We start from the raw sequence: 21405 nt of genomic DNA, 5'->3' as shown, positions 1-21405 counted from the left end.
AATAACTTCTTTTATTTATTTTATACATATATTAGCGCTTTCGTTCGTCTTTTGAACTTGTCAAATATAACTCTGTGAAAATACAGAAATCTTGCTTATTTATATAAAACAGGTGTTTTGTTTATAACAGAACATTGTTTTGTCTTTTTGGTTTTTTTGGGGTGAGGCTTTGGCGACAATGGAAGATGTGTAAGCAGATAGATAGATAGACAGGCAGATAGGAGCCTGGTGTAGCTATCTGGTTCACCAGTCCTCAGTCAAATCATCCAACCCATGCTAGCATGGAAAGCGGACGTTAAACAATGATGATGATGATATTTATATATATATATATATATATATAAATATATATATATATATAAAGAAAACTGTCTAATTGATCCCCAACAAACTTCAACCACAAACACGACATATTTCTATTCCATCTACTTTACTCCTTCTACTCCTGTAAGCTACAAAACTGCATTAACTCTTGACACAAAATCAACCATACTTCCCAGATCCTGCATTAAGCACTTCTCACAATCCTTATCCAAAATTGTAGCCTTTTGCAACACTATTGCACACACTTTTTTATGTAGACATAAATTTCACTAGTCTAAGAGAGCCTGCAAAGTGCATGGATAATTTAAGGGAAGTAGAGTAGAAAGTTATGCTCAAGGATAGAAAACACAATAACATTGCTGTTATTTGATGTGCACATGTCTGATCAACCCTTCTCAAGCAAACCTACAGTAGATGAGCAGTTGATCAAACATTTAAATATGATCCACAGATTTAACATTCCAAATATCCTACACTGCATACTCCAATATTCAGTTGCTTAAGCCCAAGTCAGCTTTGGTTCAACCAACCTACAATTGAAGATGTCCCAATCATACTCTTTAGTCTGTTTTAACTACAGTATATCTAGGACTACATTTTCATTGCAGTAACTAATGTAGCGCATGAGGTGGCAGAGTGTGTTGTATTTCTTGTGTTGTCCAGTTTTTTCTGTCTGTAAGATTTGGTTATGGTCAGAACAGAGGTGTGAGAAGTAAGAACACAACAATAGCTGTTTGGCATTTATTTCAGATGAAATGCATCCCACAACAGTGCCTGGGGTACTAAAGTTACCTATTCTTCAGTTATACTTAGTGTGTATGTTTTCTCAGTTTGCCAGGATTAGGTTGTAGGGAGCATGAATTTAAGATGGTGTTACAATAGTGTTCTAAGATGTGTCTAGGTATGTAGAGTGGAGGAGTTAAAAGTAGCAGCAGGCATAGTGAAGATTGCAAGTTACTGTAAAACCAAATTGTGCTTTTGCATGTCCAGGTGGTGTTCCTTCATCAATGATTTTGATTTTTTTCATGGTATAGGCTAACTATAAATGTCACCCATGTGTAGCTTGTTATTATGTAAAATGTATTATTTTATAGTGATTTGTGGCAGGTTAGGGGTGGCCTTGTGCAGAACTGATAATCTATAGTTAATCTATTGTTTGCAGATGGTGATATATTGTGAAATTGGGCAGATATGGAATAGGAGTTGCCATGTGCAGAACTGATAAACTGATAATCTACATTTAATCTATCTTGCATATTGTGATTTGTGGTAGATAAGAAGAGTTGGGGACCTTGTACAAAGTGATGTGATAATCTACATTAAATCTATTGTTTGCAAATTATGATTTATTATGCAGATATGAGTTGTGGGGGCTTGTGCAGATCTGATCTATATTTAATCTGTTGCTGTAGAGGAGGTTACTCAGTCTGTTCTGTCCAAATATGACAAGTGAGAGTACTCACTCTATTTAGGCTTCATTGAGGAGTGGGGAGTCTGTCACATCTTAGCTATGTGATATGAATGTTGGACATAATTCACAACATTATAGTCTTCTGTATATATTGTATATTCATAACAGTATGTATTGAATGTTCATACTAAATGAATAATATATTAGTACTTAGTGTAACAGTCGGGTGTATTTTATGCTTTGCAGCAATGCTGGTGAGGGAAATGAAATATTTGGTAATGGTAAAGTTCAGTGAGTGAGGTGGTTGATGTAGAGTTATAATTGTGTGCCATTATATATTGGGAATGGTGGAATTATGTAACTTTAATGCCAACTGCATATGAAGCTGCATGTTTTGCAGATATAAAGAAGGTAAAGATTGAAGAGAGTGGTTGAGAGAACATCATTTAATAAACAGCAGATTTCCATGTCATCAGATTTGCACTCTACAAGTTTGGAAACCTACTGGTAATTTGTTGCTGCACAGTCTTTGAGGTTTATACATCAACCAACTGTCATAATTCTGTGTTATGGAACAGACAATCAGAAACCAATTTATTTTTTTAAATATAGTAAAATGTATAGAAAAACTAACAATTAAGTGAAAAGAGCAGTGTATATACATTTTCACTGGCCAATCAGTCAGTTTCAACACACTAATCTAAATAAAATTCTATTTTTTAAAATCTTTTATCAAATAGATTAATGAAGCAAACTTAGAATATAAGGTTTCAAATGGTGATGGTCAGAGTCAATTTAGTTGACCCAAGTATGTAATTGTTATTTATAACAGTAAAACTTTTCACAAACCCTACCCCAACAAACCAAACTACATCTCTTCTCTTCCTCACATTTCCTCTTTTCATGCACTATGCTAATCCCTCGCTCCCCAATCCTGTCCTTGACCCCTCTATAGACCTAGGTCTCACCAGACACTGCATTCCTCACCTCCACACTCTTTGCATTCATGTGAAATCTCTACTCTCTACTCACTCACCTTTGGCAATGCCCTGCCGTTCATATTCTGACCCCGTACTTTGAGGGTATAGCTGAGCACTTCACCAACATCTAACTCTCTTGTTCTACTCTACCATCCCATTTATATTCTTATCCTCATTCCTAGAGAGTATGCCCTAGCATGTTGCCAACATCTCTCTCCTCCTCTCTCTGGCAGTCTTCCACTCTCTCACTCTGGTTAAGTAACCATGTATCTCCTCTACAGCAACACAGCTGTTTCTGTCCTCATTCTTCATCTCTCTCTCTCTCTCTGACTGGGTAACCATGTACCTCCTCTACAGCAAGACACTTGTTTCTGTCTCTGTTACACTGTAACCTTTCATCAACTGGCACAAGATCTCCTCCTCCAATGCCTCCTCCCCTCTTAAAAGATTTTTGACTTGCAAGTTATTTGGTGATCCTGCCAGTGCTGATGCCATGTAAAAAAGCATCTAGTCCACACTGTAAATTGGTTGGCATGTGGAAGGGCATCTAGCCGTAAAAACCATGCCAAAACTGACTTTGCCTGTGCTGGTGCCATGTAAAAAGCACTCAGTTCACTGTGGGATGGTTGGTGTTAGGAAGGGCATCCAGCCATAAAAAAACCATGCCAAAAGAGACACTGAAGCCTAGTGCAGTCTTCTGCCTAGCCATCCAACTCATGCCAGCATGGAAAACCAACATTAAATGATGATGATGAATCTCAGGGGTTCTACTCTAATCATATGAATGAAATTAATAAAGACTTGTACAGTACAGTGAGAACATCTCACTCTCAACAGACTTCCTCAGTAGAAATAGTGGCATAATAAAATGCATCTAGTCCATGCTGTAAGATAATTAGTAATAGGAAGGGCATCCAACCACAAAAATTCAATCACAACTTTAACTGCTTGTACATGACTAAAACTTAACCACGTTGGTGCTATGCACAATAATGAGCCCCATAACTTTCTTCCATTCAGTATGCAAATGAACATCCCACATCCCACCAACCACCACTTTTACTACCACCATGAAGCAGAGAACTATCATGCAGCATGCCAACATATGAGGCAAGAAAGATCTGGAGAATAGAGATATTACAACAGAGGTATGTAGATATATGTGCTATGTACACGAGGTACCTCAACAGACAACTTAGAGGTAAAGAACCAACATACAAATTCTTTTGCATAGATAACAACTCTTAAGTGGGTGAAGTATATTGTTAACAGAGAAATAATTATAAATTAGGGTTCAATAACACTGGGGAATAGGGTTTTTGTTGTCTGATATTATAGACATATTTCCAACTAATTCTGGGGTACTGATTTCAAAAATGAAATCCATTTTGATCTATCATGTCAAGACTTTTCATGAACTCAGATGTCCATTTTACAAAATTTTTGGTATTGTTACCATTTCTAATTTGACTTCATCAAATGTGAACCCATGTATGGAGCTTGGCATAACTTTGAAAACATAGTTTTTCAAGTCATTTCAAGTAAATACAAATACAAAAGTGAAAACAAAAGTCATGATTTAAGTATCTCGAGTAAATAAAAAGTATCAAACTTGAGCAACTTTCACTATTTTCAACTTGACAAGTTTCAAATGTCATGATAATGACAGAAATGTCCTTTATACAATTAAATGTTAAGAAACAACATATTTTGGGGGCCTTGACACCATACATGTCTCATATTTGCAGAATTAGTCTGCAGATTTGCCCGCGCTCCACTTAATTTAGTGTGATTATCATTGCAAACTAGATGAGATAGGTTTTGTTGAACTTTTAACTGTTTCTTATGAAAATTGGTATTTTCAATGTGCTCTTAATGTTTTAATTGTAAGGTCATATGGATCAAGGTCACTTTTTGTCAAGCATGGTCAAAGAATTGTAAAAAGAACTTCATGGTATATATGCTCTTTATGGAACTTTGCCATCACAAATCTGCATTTGCTTACTTTATAACTGTTGACTATTCTGAAAATGCTTTTCTCAAGTGATAACTGGCTTGAATATGTTTTGTGTTTCAGAAATATGGCCAGTTGTGAAAGAAGAGAATGTAAAAACAGCTCCAGTGTCTTCTGCTTATTTCTGGATTAGGTAGTGAAACAAAATCACAGATTTTGTGAAGAAAGCTTACCTTACTTCCTTACTTACTTACTTTAGCATGAAGTGACAAGACAAAGCCTGGGGACATCATACAGGGTGCAAAACATGTGTTCAAACACAGACAGTGACTGCTTCAAATACTTAAGCACAAAGTTTCCTGTTTTGTCTTGTGAGAAAATTAAGGTTGGTGTATTTGATGGGCCACATATTAGATGACTATTGCAGAATGAGTTGATTTTGGAGACCATATCTGGCACTGAAAAAGAAGCATGGAATGCTTTTGCTGCAGTTGTATCTGATTTCCTTGGAAATAAGAAGCCATCAAATTATGAAGATCTTGTGCAGACCTTGTTAACCAGTTTTCAAGCACTGGGCTGCAACATGGGTGTAAATGTGTATTTAAATCTATTCTAAGATGTGTAAATTAAACATTTTGTGTAATATATTTGTTAATAAATAAACAATAAAAAAGCACTATTTGGTTTCTGTTATTTCAGTATTACATTTAATGACAAAATTGACATTTTTTAGTAAAAAAATGAATGTCTGTTTAACAAAAAACTTGACATGATAGAAAATTCCAAAGGACATTTCTGAGCCCAGCACCATCAGATTAGGGAGGACTAATTGTAAAAAGCAAGACCACTTAAATGTTTGCAAAACTATTCCCCAGTGTAATAGATGACAACAATCTTGTTATCACATCTGGGAACAACATTAGATTAGGTAACCATATGTACATAGAAGTATGAGTATGCTATAAAGAATGAAGAAGGGATCAAAGAGGCTTCCAGAGTTTTGTGATGCAACTGACCTAACACAACTGTAATACAAATTTCTGAAAGCTGGTCAGCTACCTGCCTGCCTACAAATCAGGCAAACATGTAAAGTCAAATAGACTTTATACTCACCAGGAAATGGGACTGAAACCAGTGAATATTCAATACTTCCCTAATGTAAAGAAAATCTATCTACATAGACTGGTAACTAAGATATCAGGATAAGAGTTAGACAAATCTAGACTCAGTACACAAACTGGACAAAAATGGTATGGGAGCTGAAAGGGCTTCTGTGATATTTAAGTTTAAAAAAGAGATGGATAACTATGACAGTGAACTGTTTCTAAAAGATAACTTGCTGAGAGCTCCCAACCAGATCTGTGGATGAAGCAAGATTCCGACCAGGCTGAGAATAACATGGTGGAAGAACGGTATAGAAAACAGAGGTACAAAAGCAAAGAAGCAGAGATAAAAGAAAAAAGCAACAGCGTGGTCAGTGACAGGTAACAATAAACTGAAAATATTTGACAAAGTAGGATATACAGTCGTCAATCAGGGAGTACAAGGAATTGTTAACTACAATGATGGTTGCAAAAGCACCATAATCAACTTCTATATGAGCAATAGGGATGTTGTGAAAAGGAGTAACTACAGATGTACCAAAATGGACGTCATGAAAGTGGTGGAAAGAGTTAATGAAAAAATAGCTCAGACAAGACAGCCAGAATGGAATATATCAATGTAGTTGTCAAAGTCAGACAACTTCAGAAAGAGCAAGCTACTAGATCTCACATTTATTAAGTGTACATGTAGCTGTTTGTTGGGATTCAGCTTCAGTCAGTTTATTATAAGGTTGTTAGATTCTTCTCGTCTATCATATAATTCTGCAGGTCCCTCTTTTTATTACATTTCTCCAGTTCTTCCTCTATATGACAGTTCTCCAGATTCCTCTTATTATTAGTTTTGCAGGTGCCTCCTGTTTATAACAGTTTTCTACATCCCTCCTGTTTACTACAGTTATCTATATCTCTGTTGTTTATTAGTTCTCCAGGTCCCTCCTCTATATTAGCTTTCCAAATCCATCCTGTTTATTACAGTTTTCCAGATCCCTCTTATTGTTACAGTCCTGCAGGCCCCTCTTATTATTACAGTTCTTGAGGTTCCTTTTGTTTATTAAAATTCTCAATGACCCTCTTGTTTATTGCAGTTCTGCAGCACTGTGGGCCAAAAGGGCCATTTCACAGACATCCACAATCAACTTGAATATTCTAGAAAATAAAAAGCTATTACTAAAAGCTAAACAGGTGCATGTTTTTGAAAGTAAAATTTATCAAGGAATCCATTTTTGAGCCCTAAACAGATGAATTTTCAAGTGGTATTGAAAATGTCAATCATCATCATCAGTTAATGTTCGTTTTCCATGCTGGCATGGGTTGGATAGCTTGACAGAAGCTGGCAAGGCCAGGGGCAGCACTGGGTTCCATAGTCTGTTTTGGCATGATTTCTACAGCTGGATGCCCTTCTTAATGCCAACCACCTTCCATGTCTTTCTGGGTCTTCCTCTTCCACAACTTCCCTCTACTTTAAGAGATTGGCACTTCTTTATGCAACTGTCCTCATCCATCCGCATCACAAAAATAAGATTTGAGATTATGGTCCTTTTAAATAAATATCAACAGTTACATTATATTTTTATGCTGAAATTGGTATAAAATCATATACATTATGAACTTTACACAATTGCATCTTTATTAACAACTGAATGGGATTAACATTATCTTAATCGTTTAAATAATACATAAAAGGAAACCAATCTGTTTGATAAATACTGTATGAATTCACTGTATTAGTAATCTATTTAGAAAGCTAGCAAATGGAATAGCTTGTACTTTATTATTGAATGAAATTTAGAAATTACAAAAGACATGTTTTACATGCATTTTGAATTTCTTTTGTTCTTTTATTTGTTTCAGTCATTTGACTGTGGCTATGCTGGAGCACCACCTTTAGTCAAACTTATTCTTTGTAAGCCTAGTACTTATTCTATCGGTCTCTTTTGCTGAACCACTAAGTTACGGGGACGTAAACACACCAGCATCGGTTGTCAAGCGATGTTGGGGAGGACAAACACAGACATACAAACACTCACACACACGCGCACACACATATATATACGTTGGGCTTCTTTCAGTTTCCGTCTACCAAATCCACTCACAAGGCTTTGGTCAGCCTGAGGCTATAGTAAAAGACACTTGCCCAAGGTGCCACGGAGTGGGACTGGACCCAAAAGAGAAGCATTATACAGTTTGACAAAAGTTGTTGATTTGGAATCAAGTAAGTTTATTTAGGTTCAACATAGAAATTATAGACAGAAACATCATAAAAATTTTTCATTTCCCAAGATGCATTGTAGTTGAGTTAGAGGATAATGAATTTATGTACTTGATGAAAAAAATTCAAAAGGTTGAAAAAGGTGGCCTGACTACAAAAAATGTTGTATAAAGGACATTTGACCTGTTACTGCAATAAAAATATGGCAGAAATGGAAATTGATGTAAGTTTGTTTTGTTATTTCACATCTGAGTGATTATTATAACACCACCGCTGAACTCAATGTTTTCTTCCTCTGAATGGTTTTGTAGGGTATGGATGTTAATTTTCCAAAATATAGGTTTTCTTGGTACATAATAATAAATGTTAAATTTTTTGTTGCAGAGCAAGTATTTAAGTCAGATGGGGTATTTCCTATATGCAAAAATACTCTTTTGAATTAAAAGTGATTGCTTCATTCAATAGGCAGGTGAAATATGTGTGACATCAATCTTGTCTGATTTCTGAAAGATCATTTGTGAATTTTTGATATTTAAGTTTAAGGATGAAAACTAGTGGATACAAAAATTGTTGCAGCTTTTGGGGTTCCATTAAACATTGTTTCTTTTGACTCCAGATTTTCAAAGTGGATGTATTTGAGTGCATTTGTCATAGATTGAGTATGCTAGTTCAACATTGGTTGAATCAATTAATTTTTTTTTTATATATATAAAATGCAAACTCCAAGTTTCCAAATTATGAAGTGCTCTAGTTGCAAGCTAAATTTTCTCACACTTTGTACCTTTAAAACTGGAAGAGTTCCAAAACTAAAACTTGTGTTTTTCTGAAAGCTTTTACTGTGAGCTTACAGAATAATATACGGTGTTGTACTGAGGTTCGCTAGATTTGCGAGTTATTTTTACACTTGCATTTGAATAATATTCCTAAAAATGCATAATTTTCTTGATTTCTCAACAGATTTCCCCAACAAATCCTACCGAAAGAGCCTCACAATCTAAAAAAAACTAACAAGACTATTAAAATTGACCTGTTTTAGGCTGTAAGTATGAAATTACTAGCAGTTATGAAGTTTAAAATAAATTTTTGTCATTAAAAATTAGTAATACATACTTTTTCTCAAATTCTCAATAAATATTTAGCTCATTATTTTCAAACGAAATTTGCCTGCTTTTTATTAAATTTGAATGCTCATAAAAAATTATTGGATATATAAAGATATAAGCATAAGTTTTTTGTTGTTGCTGAACTGCATATTGTTTTTGGAAAATCTATACATTTTGGAAGGCTTGTCTTTACCTATGTCTACCCAGTAACCCACTGTGTCCAGGTTTCTTGTGCTTTTTTATACAATTCTCCATATACCACTTGTTCATTACAGTTCTCCAGGTTTCTCCTTTGTATTTCAGTTTTCTGGATCCCTCCTGTATATTAGGTCCCACCCAAGTATTCTTGCCTGTCACTTCCAACTAACAAGGTCACCAATCCTGACAACATCCATCAAGGGATATCAGTGCTAACCTGTACTCAAACCAAATTGTCTCTCTCTCTCTCACCACCGCTCTCTAGGTATATATCCTTGATCTTTAAAAATGTGCTGGAGTTGAGAAAGCCTATTTCTCTGGCCCTACTAACATCCAATGCCTCAAAGTTGATAGACACCAGGTGTTAACATTTCCCAATAACATGAAATTCTTAACTTCCTTGATGACCACCTCTATATAGCTTTCATAAAGCCAGATCTACTGGGGACTCACTCTCTTTCCTCAATCACCAGCAGGCTCTTGTGCTCACAAAATTTGGTAAAAACTGTTATTATCCTTGTTGCCAGTGAAGCTTTTGCCTGGCATGTAAATCTTAAAAAAATGTCTGTCTATGAGCCCCATCCATTTCTTATCTTTGTCAGATTATACCATTGCAGTGTGTTGATTGAGCTATCTACAAATGTCACTGTATCTACTCTGGTGTTCCCCAAGGTTCACTCCTGTCCTCTGCACTCTTTCCTCCATCAAAAACCTTCTTCCAGTCAATTAACACCAACTCATTCTTACAAATATGATTTTACTCTTCATTCTTCCCCAACTTCCAGCAACCAGCATCATCTATATGCAACCCAGGCACCTCATACTGAATCAGCCCAGGTGCTATACAGAAAATCCATAAAACATCTGCTAATGGAGTCATACCAATCTTGTTTTCCAACCATTACACATATTAATAAAACATTACCACAACCCAAACATGACTAGTTTTCAAATGGAACCCATCATTGAGGATCTCTCCTGAAGAATACATGTCTTCAAGATAACTAAAACAGCATCAGAAAAACTTATCTTCCTCTTCAAAACCAGAAAAAATTTCAGCCCTTAACTAGTAACCTTTTCCAAAGGTCAAATAAGACCAACAATGGTACTGTTTCCACATCTGCAACACAGAGAGATATGCTAGCCTGCATTCAAGTGATTGGCACAACACCACTTACAGACTCCAAACTCTCTGCCAGAGACATACTGTGGTTTTCCTACCACTACTAGTGTCTTCTGTTCCTTTGGAGCTAGCTGCTCTCATACCACCTCCACTCAGTCACTCTCAATGCATTCCATTCATCTCTCCTTCCTTCATCATTTATGTAGTGTTCATTCAACCCCCATCTCACACTAAACACTACAGTCAGTTCTTCCTAACTCTGGAATTTCCTCCCTGCAGCTATATGCTCGCAAATGTTCAAGAGTAACCTTAACTGTGCCCGCCTCATAGATTTTGGAGAGCCTACAAAGGCAATGAGTACAGCTAATTTTAAACCAGTAAAAAATAACAGAGGACTTTAAGACCAGTTGTCCGAGTAAACTTTTGTATGCTCATAGCCTAGTTTTCATAGCTGAATATTTTGAAAAATTAGAGGTTTTCTAAAATGGAAGCCAAGTCTAGAATTAAGATACTAGCATCTCAATTACCTAACAAAAGTTTTAGCAAGAGGAAAAGGATTATAGTAGGAGGTCATACTTAATATTCAGATAAGGAGTCAAGATCTGTATTCTGTATAACCACTGTCAACAATGGGTAATAAGATCTCTATACTGTGCAATCAATGTAAACCATTCTATGTAAACTATGGGTGCACAAGAGGTGCACTAGTTGATAGAAGACTCCATTAACAGCAAGTACACATAAACAATTAACAGTAAGGGCACTATCATCATCATTTAATGTCAGGCTTCCATGATGGTATGGGCTGAACAGTACAACAGGATCTGATAAGTCAGAGGACTGAATTGAGCTCTAATGTCTGCTTTGGCAGACATTAGTTTCTGCAGCTGGATGCTTTTCCTAATACCAGTACTGAGTACTTCAATCATAACACCAGCACTAATGAAGTTACTATTAAACTCCAAGATGAAAAAAAAGCCCTTCAATTGAGTGGGACAGCAGTATTGAGGGAGATGACTTTATGCCAGATGTAGAGAGAGTAAGCTGTGATGGGGGGGGGGGGACAGGTGTCTTCCTGTAGAGGAGATACATGGCTTTCCCAACTTGAAAGGGAGAAAAAACAGTGGGGATGAGGGGATGTACTCTCAAGGTACAAAAACGTGGATATAAGAAAGAATATGGAAAGAGGATTGAGAAGGGTGGGTAAGTTCAGGAAAATGTGAAGGGAGAGTGATAGATGGTTAGAAGTGGGGATAGAAGTGATTGGCGAATATGGGTGGAGGTGTTGTCAGTGGTGAATCTCAGTTTGGAGATAGGGAAGATGAAGGAAATTGGAATATGCTAGGGAGAAGGTGATTGATGGCGGTACAAAAAAAGGAGTGTAGATGAGAAACCTCTTAAATGCCCAAAAAGCTGGCTAAAAATAATTAACAGTTTCTTTTACCTTGATAACCTAATCAGCTTTGGAGTTAAGTGCTGCAAAAGCATAGAAGCCAGAGTAAAGTTAAGAAGAGTAATTAGTTTAAAAAGCTGAGTTCATGAGTGAAGAGCATGGTTGTGGCGGATATGTGAAGAATGAATTGAAACAAGGCAAGCAAGCTCTGCTCGATGAGTAATCTTAATGTGTATGAATGACAGAGCATAAATGAAGTGAAGATAAAAACAGTATGGAAAACAGAAGACTGAACAACTATTAACATGTGTTGCATATGAAGGATGACATGATGCAGTATTAGAGAAGACTTGTCCATATAAACCAAATATAGAAAAAGGGGCAAATGATGATAATGACGATGATGATTATTGTACCAGTAATATAGTGAGTAAGTTCAGTTAACTATACACACACACACACAAATATAGTCTTGATTTTAGTATTGTCAAAATAAATTCTGTAATATCACTCTGCTGGATGTGCAATGTAAGCGTACATGTGCAACAAAGAGCTAGTGTGTTAAGAGAAAAGTTAGGCATAAGAGGAATTGGATGCAGTGTGCAAGAGAGAAGATTGCACTAATTTGGTCATGTGATGCAGATGGATATCAACAGCTTCACAAAGTGGATGGAACTCATTGAAGAGGGAGACCCAGGAAGACATGGTATGAAGTACTGAAGGATAACCTCAGGACACTGAACCTTATGGAGGAGATGACAAAGAGACCAAGATATGTGGCACCTTGCTGTACTCAAGATGGCCCTTCCTCCACACGAGAAGTGTTAATGCTGCTCCCACTGCTGAAAATGATTGGCTTGCAAGAGCCCTATACCAATACCATATAAAAAGCACTCATGCTGGTACACATAAAAACACCAATGTCAGTACCACATTAAAAGCACCCAGCACACACTGTAAAGTGGTTGGCATTAGGAAGGGCATCAAGCCATAGAAACCAAGCCAAATCAGACTGGAACCTGGTGCAGCTCTCTGGCTGTTGAGCCATGAACTCAATGAAGTGTTGGTGGTAGACTTTTTCCAGTACCAACAATGTCAAAATTACTAAACTACTGTAGCTTGTCTTCAATACTCTCCTCAGAAATATTATTACTTACAGATGCATTGAATAAAATCATTATAATGTTCATGACAAATTTTGAAACTTAAACCCTTTTCAGTCAGTAATTATGCACCTTGGATCACTCAACACAAATTGGAATACCATCATCATAGCTTTAACATGTGTTGTCTTTTTCCACAAAGGTAAGAGTTGAATGGCCTATAAACACAACACCTTTCCTTTGACTGTCATCTTATGTAATTCTGTCTGCAAATTCTTGTTATTATATCTGACCTTGGGCAAATGTAATTTTCTATAGTCTTAGGTCAATCCATTCTTTGTGAGAGAAATTGGGTATACAAACATTGTATAGGAGCCTGTAAGAAAGATTGTACCAGTAATTGAAAAGCTATAGCCATTCTATAACACTATGTCACACTGATTGTACTTCAGAATTATATTATGGGCTCATGTGTCTATGGAATGCTCAGCCACTTACAAGTTAGTTCAACAGTAGGTAATTCAGTTCATTGAATAACTGAATCTAGATAATCAAATGATGGTGTTCCATCAATTGCTATATATCCTCTACATATACAGTATGTTTCATTGGCAATATGGAATAAATTACTAAACAAAAAAACTCACAATAACTGAAATAAAAGAAAAGCTGCAATACTTACAATAATATCACTTCAGATATTTCTTCTTTCCCAGATATATCTAAAGAGGTTAAATTTGGTAGACAGGTTTTACGCACAAGCAGTTCTTGTATTCTAAATCGTGTCTGTGTGTTGACAAATGTCTGTGCATCACTATCAGATACATCGAGGTGGGTCAGTTTGGATAATTCACATAATATCGACACTAACTCGTCATTATGCGATGCCCGCAAATTGTACATAGACAAGCAACGTAACCGATCTTTGCATTTTCTTAATGGAGAAATGTCATTGATAGGTGTACCTGATATGTCAAGACTTTCAAGAGTAGGTAACTCTTCAACTATTATTTCAAGTCCATGTTTATTAAATTCTGTGTTACTAACATTGAGGCTTTGTAAGTTTTGAAGTTTTGCCAATGATATGACCACACAATACTTGTTGCTACTAATAAAAGTACTATTACTTACATTCAACATTCGCAAGTTAGAAAGTGTCCACTCTCCAAGACAGCCAATAACATCATTTACAGCTACTGATTTCAAACCAGTTATTTCCAGTTCAGATATTTTATGTGACTTTAATATCCGTAGGCCTTTTGTTGTGAGCTGAGCATCGCGAATTGACACTCGTTTCAAGATAGAAACACTTGGGTCAAATAAACTTAATGTTTCATCATTTAGCTTACCCTTTTCACACAAACTCTGCAGAATTTGTTCAGATAATTTTCCATGGAAACAAACATCAGGGTCTTTGAATACAAGCTTCCGGTTGCTTTTTTCCACTCCAGGTTGTACCTGGCACAAGTTTCCAATGTTGTCACAAATAAAATCAACGCAACAGTCTTGGAGGCTGTTTGGAGTATCATACATGGTGCCTAGTAAAAACTGAAAAATTAGAAGCAAGAAACAAACAAAAATTAGAAAGAAACAATGAAAACTACCAAAGTGAAGACTGATATCATTAGAATATACAAACATTTGTAAATTTATCTCCAAGTTAAACTGGTATTATTGCCAGCAATTAATAACCATCACATAATAACCAACACAACTGTGTAATTGTCTTTACATTAAGTTTCGATTTATTTATGCTTTATATTTTTGTTTTCTACATTTTACTGAACAAACTTCAAAAATTACTCTAAATATTTTTAAAATTATAAAAGTAACTCCTTCATTATTATCAGTGCCTGCCTTCTATGAACTGGATGGTTTGACAGGAGCTGACAAGTCAGAAGACTGCACTAAGTTCTACTGTCTGCTTCTGCTTTGACATGGTTTTTACATTCCTAATGCCAACCACTTCAGTGTAGACTGGGTGCTTTTACATGGCACCAACAGCAATGAGGTCAAACAACTTACAAAATTCTTCAACGAAGGGAGTAGTATTCAGGAAGGTGGCTTTGTGCCACTTAAGAGGAGTATAAGTAGAGGGAGAGATATAGACATCTTGAAGTAAAGAAGATAAACAGCTACCTCAGTAGGAGAGAAAGAGAAGAAAAAGAGACAAAAGAAAGGAGAGAGAAGATGGTGAAGATGTGACAATGGAGGATGTGCACCACTCACAATGAGTGTAGAATCTCCAAAACTGGTGGTTGGGGAGAACCACAATTCAATAGAGTATTAGAAAATTACTATTTTTAAATCTCACAATGAGAGATATTCAGCAACAGTACTTTGTAGTAAAGATTGTTTGCCAACCTAACATGGCAGTCCTGGTTTAGGACGAATGTTGTGTAATTTAGCCCCAGGTGACATCATCTCCAGCTGGCTACATGACATGATCTGTGTCCTTATATTTTCGAACAAGGGAATCTAGCACCCCCACTCAGCTCAAAACAATATCTGTGTATCACGATTTCCATGTGTATTTCCCTTCATCAGCACAGAATAATTGTTCAGCTAGAGGTGGCGCTGCCAAATTCCCGTTTGAAATATATAATTTTCAAAGTGACAACTAGTCACTGATCTACAAACTAGAAAATTACTATTTTTTAATCTCACAATGCAATACACAGATATTGTTTTGAGCTGAGTTGGGGTGCTAGATTCCCTTGTTCGAAAATATAAGGACACAGATCGTGTTGTATAGCCAGCTGGAGACGATATCTCCTGGGGCTAAATTACAGTAACATTCGTCCTAAACCAGGACTGCCATGTTATGTTGGCATACAAAGTACTGTTGCTGAATATCTCTCGTTGAGATTTTAAAAAAGTAATTTTCTAATTTATAGATCAGTGACTAGCTGTCACTTTGAAAATTATATATTTCAAACGGGAATTTGGCAGCCGAACAATTATTCTGTACTGATGAAGGGAAATAACCCGGAAATCGCGATACACAGATATTGCTTTGAGCTGAGTGGGGGTGCTAGATTCCCTTGTTTGAAAATATAAGGACGCAGATTGTGTTGTAAAGCCAGCTGGAGATGACGTCTCCTGGGGCTAAATTACACAACATTCGTCCTAAACCAGGACTGCCATGTTAAGTTGACAAACAATCTTTACTTTAATGGAGTATTGTTGATCATTTTTTCAATCCTAGTAAGTAGCCCAGCTAGAAGTCAGTAGCTGGGCATAGGCTTACCAATAGGTTCAGCAATTTCCTGAACTGTTACCTGGGCTAGGTGTTTGTTGTATCTGACAGCAGGCTTCCACTAAAAGATCATTTCCACTTGTACCTTCTAACAAACATGAAATGTGGCACTCTGCAAAGGAAGGTGCAGTATGAAGCATTTTATCAAAATACTGTGTCACTCCCAGGCTAAAAACCTGGTCGAAATTCTCACAAAAAGTGCACATCACTGTGGCACTGAAGGCCAGCTAGTGGTGTTAAAGTGACAGTGAAGATCTACTACATACAGAATTGTTTGGATCAATATCAGTGGAAATATACTTGCGAAGGCACATGGTTCAATGGTTAGACTGTCGGGCTCACAATCATAAGGTAGTGAGTTCAATTCCCAGACTAGGTTGTGTGTTGTGTTCTTCAGTAAGACACTTTATTTCACATTGCTCCAGTTCACTCAGCTGTAGAAATGAGTTGTGATGTCACTGGTGCCAAGCTGTATTGGCCTTTACCTTTCCCTTGGATAATATCGGTGGTGTGGGGAGGGGAGGCTGGTATGCATGGGCAACAGCTGGTCTTCAATAAACAGCCTTACCTGGACTTGTTCCCAATCATGATCAAACAGGGTGGAGTCTTTACTTTACACTTGTATCACACTACTTCTATTTGGGGGCTACAACACACAACTAAAACCTTCAAAGGCCACATAATCATTGATGAACTTTCCTGGTGATTTCATACACAGCAAAAACTGCATCCCTAAGACAGGTCTTCCCCTTCAAGACCAGAAAATATTTCAACCTACAACTGCTAACCCTCTACAAAGTTCACCAAGTGAAGATGTAACATGTTTCAATTGCTTCAATGTATTCCATGTGCTAAACCACTGCATAACACAGTGTAGCATACAGTAGTTATAAGACCAGATTAAAGTATGACACTTCTAAGTGAATGCACATACTCAACATCACAAACACTTCTTCAGAAAATACTCCAGCTCCCAACAGCTGCTAACTGTCTATAGGGATCAATTGAAACCAATAATGGAATATTGCTTCTGTACCTGGGACAATGCTACTGCAAATACAGATATTCAAGACCACATCTTGAAATGGCCACATGACCATCATGGAGTTACTCTCCAACACACTCTGTTATTTGGCCCTTACATTTTCTCATTTACTATTACTAAAGTGGGCTCAAATCCTTGGAGCAGGCTTGCCTTTCCTCCTTACATCACCCATATTATGTTCTCCCTGTCAACATAACCAATTCTTCTTTATTAGAATATCAACCCTCTGGAAATTCCCATTTAGCTGATGCTTTGCCTACAATTTTCAGTAGTTTAAGAGGAACATCAACTACATCAATGCCCACCTCTCTCCGAGGACAAACGCCATGGGCAAAGCACCTGGAAAAGTGCACATATTCATTTATTCTTTTACTTCTTTCGGTCATTTGACTGCAGCCATGCTGGAGTACCACCTTGAAAGGTTTTTAGTCAAACAACTCGACCAAGGGAATTATTTTTTCAACCTGGTACTTATTCTATCAGTCTTTTTTGCTGAACCACTAAGTTACATAGACAGAAACACACCAACACTGGTTGTCAAGCAGTGATGTGGGGACAAACACTAACACTGGATGTGCAATTGAAAGAAATTAAGCTAGTATGCTTCACAGAATGTGCAATGTCAGTGTGCATGTAGGTATCTTGTGAGAAAAGCTGAGCATAAGCTGCATCAGATGTGATGTGCAAGCGAGACAACTGAATTGGTATGGAAATGTGATGCATATGGATGTGGGCAGTTGTGTGAATAAGAGCTAAGCTCTACAAGTGGAAGGAAGCTGTGAAAAAGGGAGACCTAAGAAGACATGAGATGAGGTGGTGAAGCATGATCTTCAAACATTGGGCCTCACAGAGGCAATGACTAGTAACTGAAACCTTTGGCGATATGCTGTACTTGAGAAGACCTGTCAAGTCAAGTGAAATCATAGCTGTGACTTTTGTCAGTGTCATGTAACTGGCACATAAGAAGCACATTTCAAGCGTTGGACCTCACCGAGGCAATATGGTCAATGCTGGTGTCACGCAACTAGCACCCATGCCAGTGGCACGTAAAAAGTACCTTTCAAGCACTGGGCCTTTGGCAATATGCTGTGCTTGAGAAGCACCCATCAAGTCAAGTGAAATCATAGTTGTGGTAGATACTGGTGTCACACAAACTGGCACCTATGCCGGTGGCATGTAAAAGCACCCATTACACTCTCGGAGTGGTTGGTATCAGGAAGGGCATCCAGCCGTAGAAACTTTGCCAAATCAGACTGGAGTCTGATGCAGCCCCTCAGCTTACTAACCCTGGTCAAACCATCCAACCAATGCCAGCATGTACAACATACGCTAAATGAAAATGATGATGATAATATATATACAACGAGCTTCTTTCAGTTTCCGTCTATCAAATCCACTTACAAGACACTTGACCAAGGAGCCACACAGTGGGACTGAACATGGAACCATGCAGTTGCGAAGCATGCTTCCTACCTCATAGTCACGCCAGCCCCTACGTGTATGTATAAGTACCAACAAAAAAATGAGTGTAAGCACCAACGGAGAAATGCGTGTGTGTGTGTGTGTTACTAACAGTAGAGGAGAGTGTATCTCAACAGAGATGTATGCGTGTGTTTGCATTGACAAAAGATGTGTGTCTGTGTGTCAGCGTCAATAGACGATAGAGGCGTGTGCCTGTGTTACAAGCAGGGTGTGTAACTGCACCAGTAAAGAAGCGTGTATGAGTGTGTGCCTGTGTCAATAGAGGTGTGTGCGCGTGTGAATATAGAATTTGTGTGCTTGTCAATAGAGACTGCGCGCGAGAGTGAGAGTATCGTTAGAGAATGTACGTGTATTTCAGTGTCAATAGACACGCGTGTTTGTGGCTGCGTCAAAGAAAGATGTAGTATACAGCGATGTAATGAATGGAAACAACTAACCAATGATTTTTTTTAGTGATAGTCATACACCTAAGTGAATCATTATAAGTGACAATCAAATTTTTGTTTATCCTGTCTTAAATGGAACAATTTGAAAAGCCAAATTTTAGTGAAAGTTCGAAGTCATTGTCAACCATCTTAAGATAATTTTTGACTATGTATTGAGTCCCTTGATTTTAGCATATAATGTTTTCAAGAACGTCTTATACACGTGTGTGTGTGTATGTGTGTGAATATGTATGTGTTTGATGAACATCGATAGGAATCGAACTGTCGTTTACGATGTCTCTTTACGTCTTAGCGATAATAATAAAGAGAAAATTTCCAGTTGCTTAAAATAGACATTTGGGCTTTATTAAAGTTAAGTTTTATGTCGATTAAATCCACCTCAGTATCACACACATTTTGTCACGGGAAATTAGCAGAATATGTAAAAGTCAATATCCGACATCGTTCGAATATATTGAATTCTTGGATGCAAGAACAGGGTTTAGACGATATGATCGAACCTACTATAGTTGACGACACTTATTTTATCGACCCTAAATTGCCTAAAAGACAATGTCAGTTGACGGCTGTGCAATTTGAAACCAAAACATCAAGTTACGAATTACAAGATACCTGAAACCCTTAAGTCAATCGTCTTTATAATGAGACCTAACATAATGATTAAGATATTCTAATAGAAACATAAAGCCAAACATTGAATATTGGTTGTAGGGGGAGGGATATAATCGATGCCAGCACTTGACTGGTTATAATAACGGCAATTGTTTTTACTTATGCATGAATCTTGTGATTAATTAAGAGATATGTGAAGATAAGGTTTTCAGAAAAATTAGACAATAAATAAATAAAAAAATCAAGAAGTGGGATCATATCTTGTTTGTTGGAAGTTTGTATTTATTGTACAGAATAAAAATGCACGAGAGAAAAACAGCCTGCGCATTTAATAAATTCAGTTAACACACACACACATATATATATATATATATATATATATAATTACTACCCCTCAACTTAGAAGCAATCACAGCAGCTTCTTAACAGAATATCAAAATATCAACATTTGGTTTTGTCTTTATTACATATTATACGACTCCATTCCACAACAATCTAGCCTGTCCTTGCTTCGATTACAGTTAATATAACAAGAATTTTGGAGTGGGATGTTTTACCGGACCCGAATAAAAAAAAATTTGCTAAAGTGTATCGCATCAAAGCACACACCTATATATATATATACATACATACACACACATATTTGTCATTTACAATTGCTACAACATGCTATAATTACAGAGAGGGAAAGTGAGAGAGAGAGAATGGCTGAAATCGTGTGGTTGGTTGATTTATTCTTGTTATTTTACATAAGACTATTTGTATCTTTAACGGCCTACACAAAGAAATTAGTTTTTCAATAGCTTTCTTCGTAGTCGATGATGCATTTAGTCAATTAAGTATGTCTCTGTCTTCTTTCTCTTTTTAAAGTCTCGCTGGGGTCGCCTTTCCTTACCAACCCTCAGTCATCAATGACATATGTAACAGTCAAGTATTAGGTTAGCATCGATTAAATATCATATACTCCCTCCTCCCAAAATCGTGGCCGTGTGCCAATGTAAGAAATCATTACCAAATCTCAGGCCTTGTAACTATGTTAGAAATTATTATCATTATTAAAGCGACGTTACATAACAGCTGATTGGAAGATTTGCTCACACAGCAGATAAACTGTTTTTAAAAGAAAATCAACAATAGTAAATAATAAAATTACAACTTGGGGAAAAAATTATCAAAATAATTTAAATATCTTATTTTCCCCACTTCACTTACCAGCTCATTTTCCGACTGGGTTTGGTTTAGAATATTATTTATAAAATAATTATTGTTTTACAAAATGAATCCAATCCTGTTGAGTCGTCATTAAGTGCCACTATAAATTGTTCAGTGATGGCTTCTTATAGCGGTGTTGAGCGAAAAATGTCCCGCCAACATTACTTCCTCCTTATCAACCACTACGCAATAAGCCGCTATTATGCAGCACGCATATACAATCTCACTCACCTATATGTATGCATGTGTATACATATATAACAAAAACATTATAGACAACACACACACACACACACATAAATGTATGTAATAAAAACAACAAAAAGATACATACACACAGATATAGATGTATCCAGCTCTTTATGTATACGATGTTTTATTAAAAATTTTTTTTTTTGTTTTATCATTTTTCAACATAATTAGAAACCGAATTTAAAAAACAAAACAT

General features: G+C 36.7%; 1 protein-coding gene across 1 annotated transcript in view; it reads right to left on the bottom strand.

Moving 5' to 3' along the window:
* LOC106878735 (protein zyg-11 homolog B) overlaps positions 1-21107 on the bottom strand; it is a 97137-nt gene extending 76030 nt beyond the window's left edge. The window contains exons 1-2 of the mRNA XM_052969554.1: positions 20958-21107; positions 13584-14449 (exon numbers count right to left, since the gene is read on the bottom strand). Of these exons, the coding sequence (XP_052825514.1) occupies positions 13584-14434 (851 nt within the window). The 5' untranslated portion in view covers positions 14435-14449; positions 20958-21107. The remainder of the gene's footprint in view (positions 1-13583; positions 14450-20957) is intronic.
* Positions 21108-21405: the final 298 nt, after the last annotated feature.

This window comes from Octopus bimaculoides, chromosome 7 (genome assembly GCF_001194135.2).
Source record: "Octopus bimaculoides isolate UCB-OBI-ISO-001 chromosome 7, ASM119413v2, whole genome shotgun sequence".
Taxonomy (NCBI): Eukaryota; Metazoa; Mollusca; class Cephalopoda; order Octopoda; family Octopodidae; genus Octopus; species Octopus bimaculoides.
The sequence above is the reverse complement of the archived record's forward strand: the minus strand, read 5'-3'. Positions and strand labels throughout refer to the sequence as shown.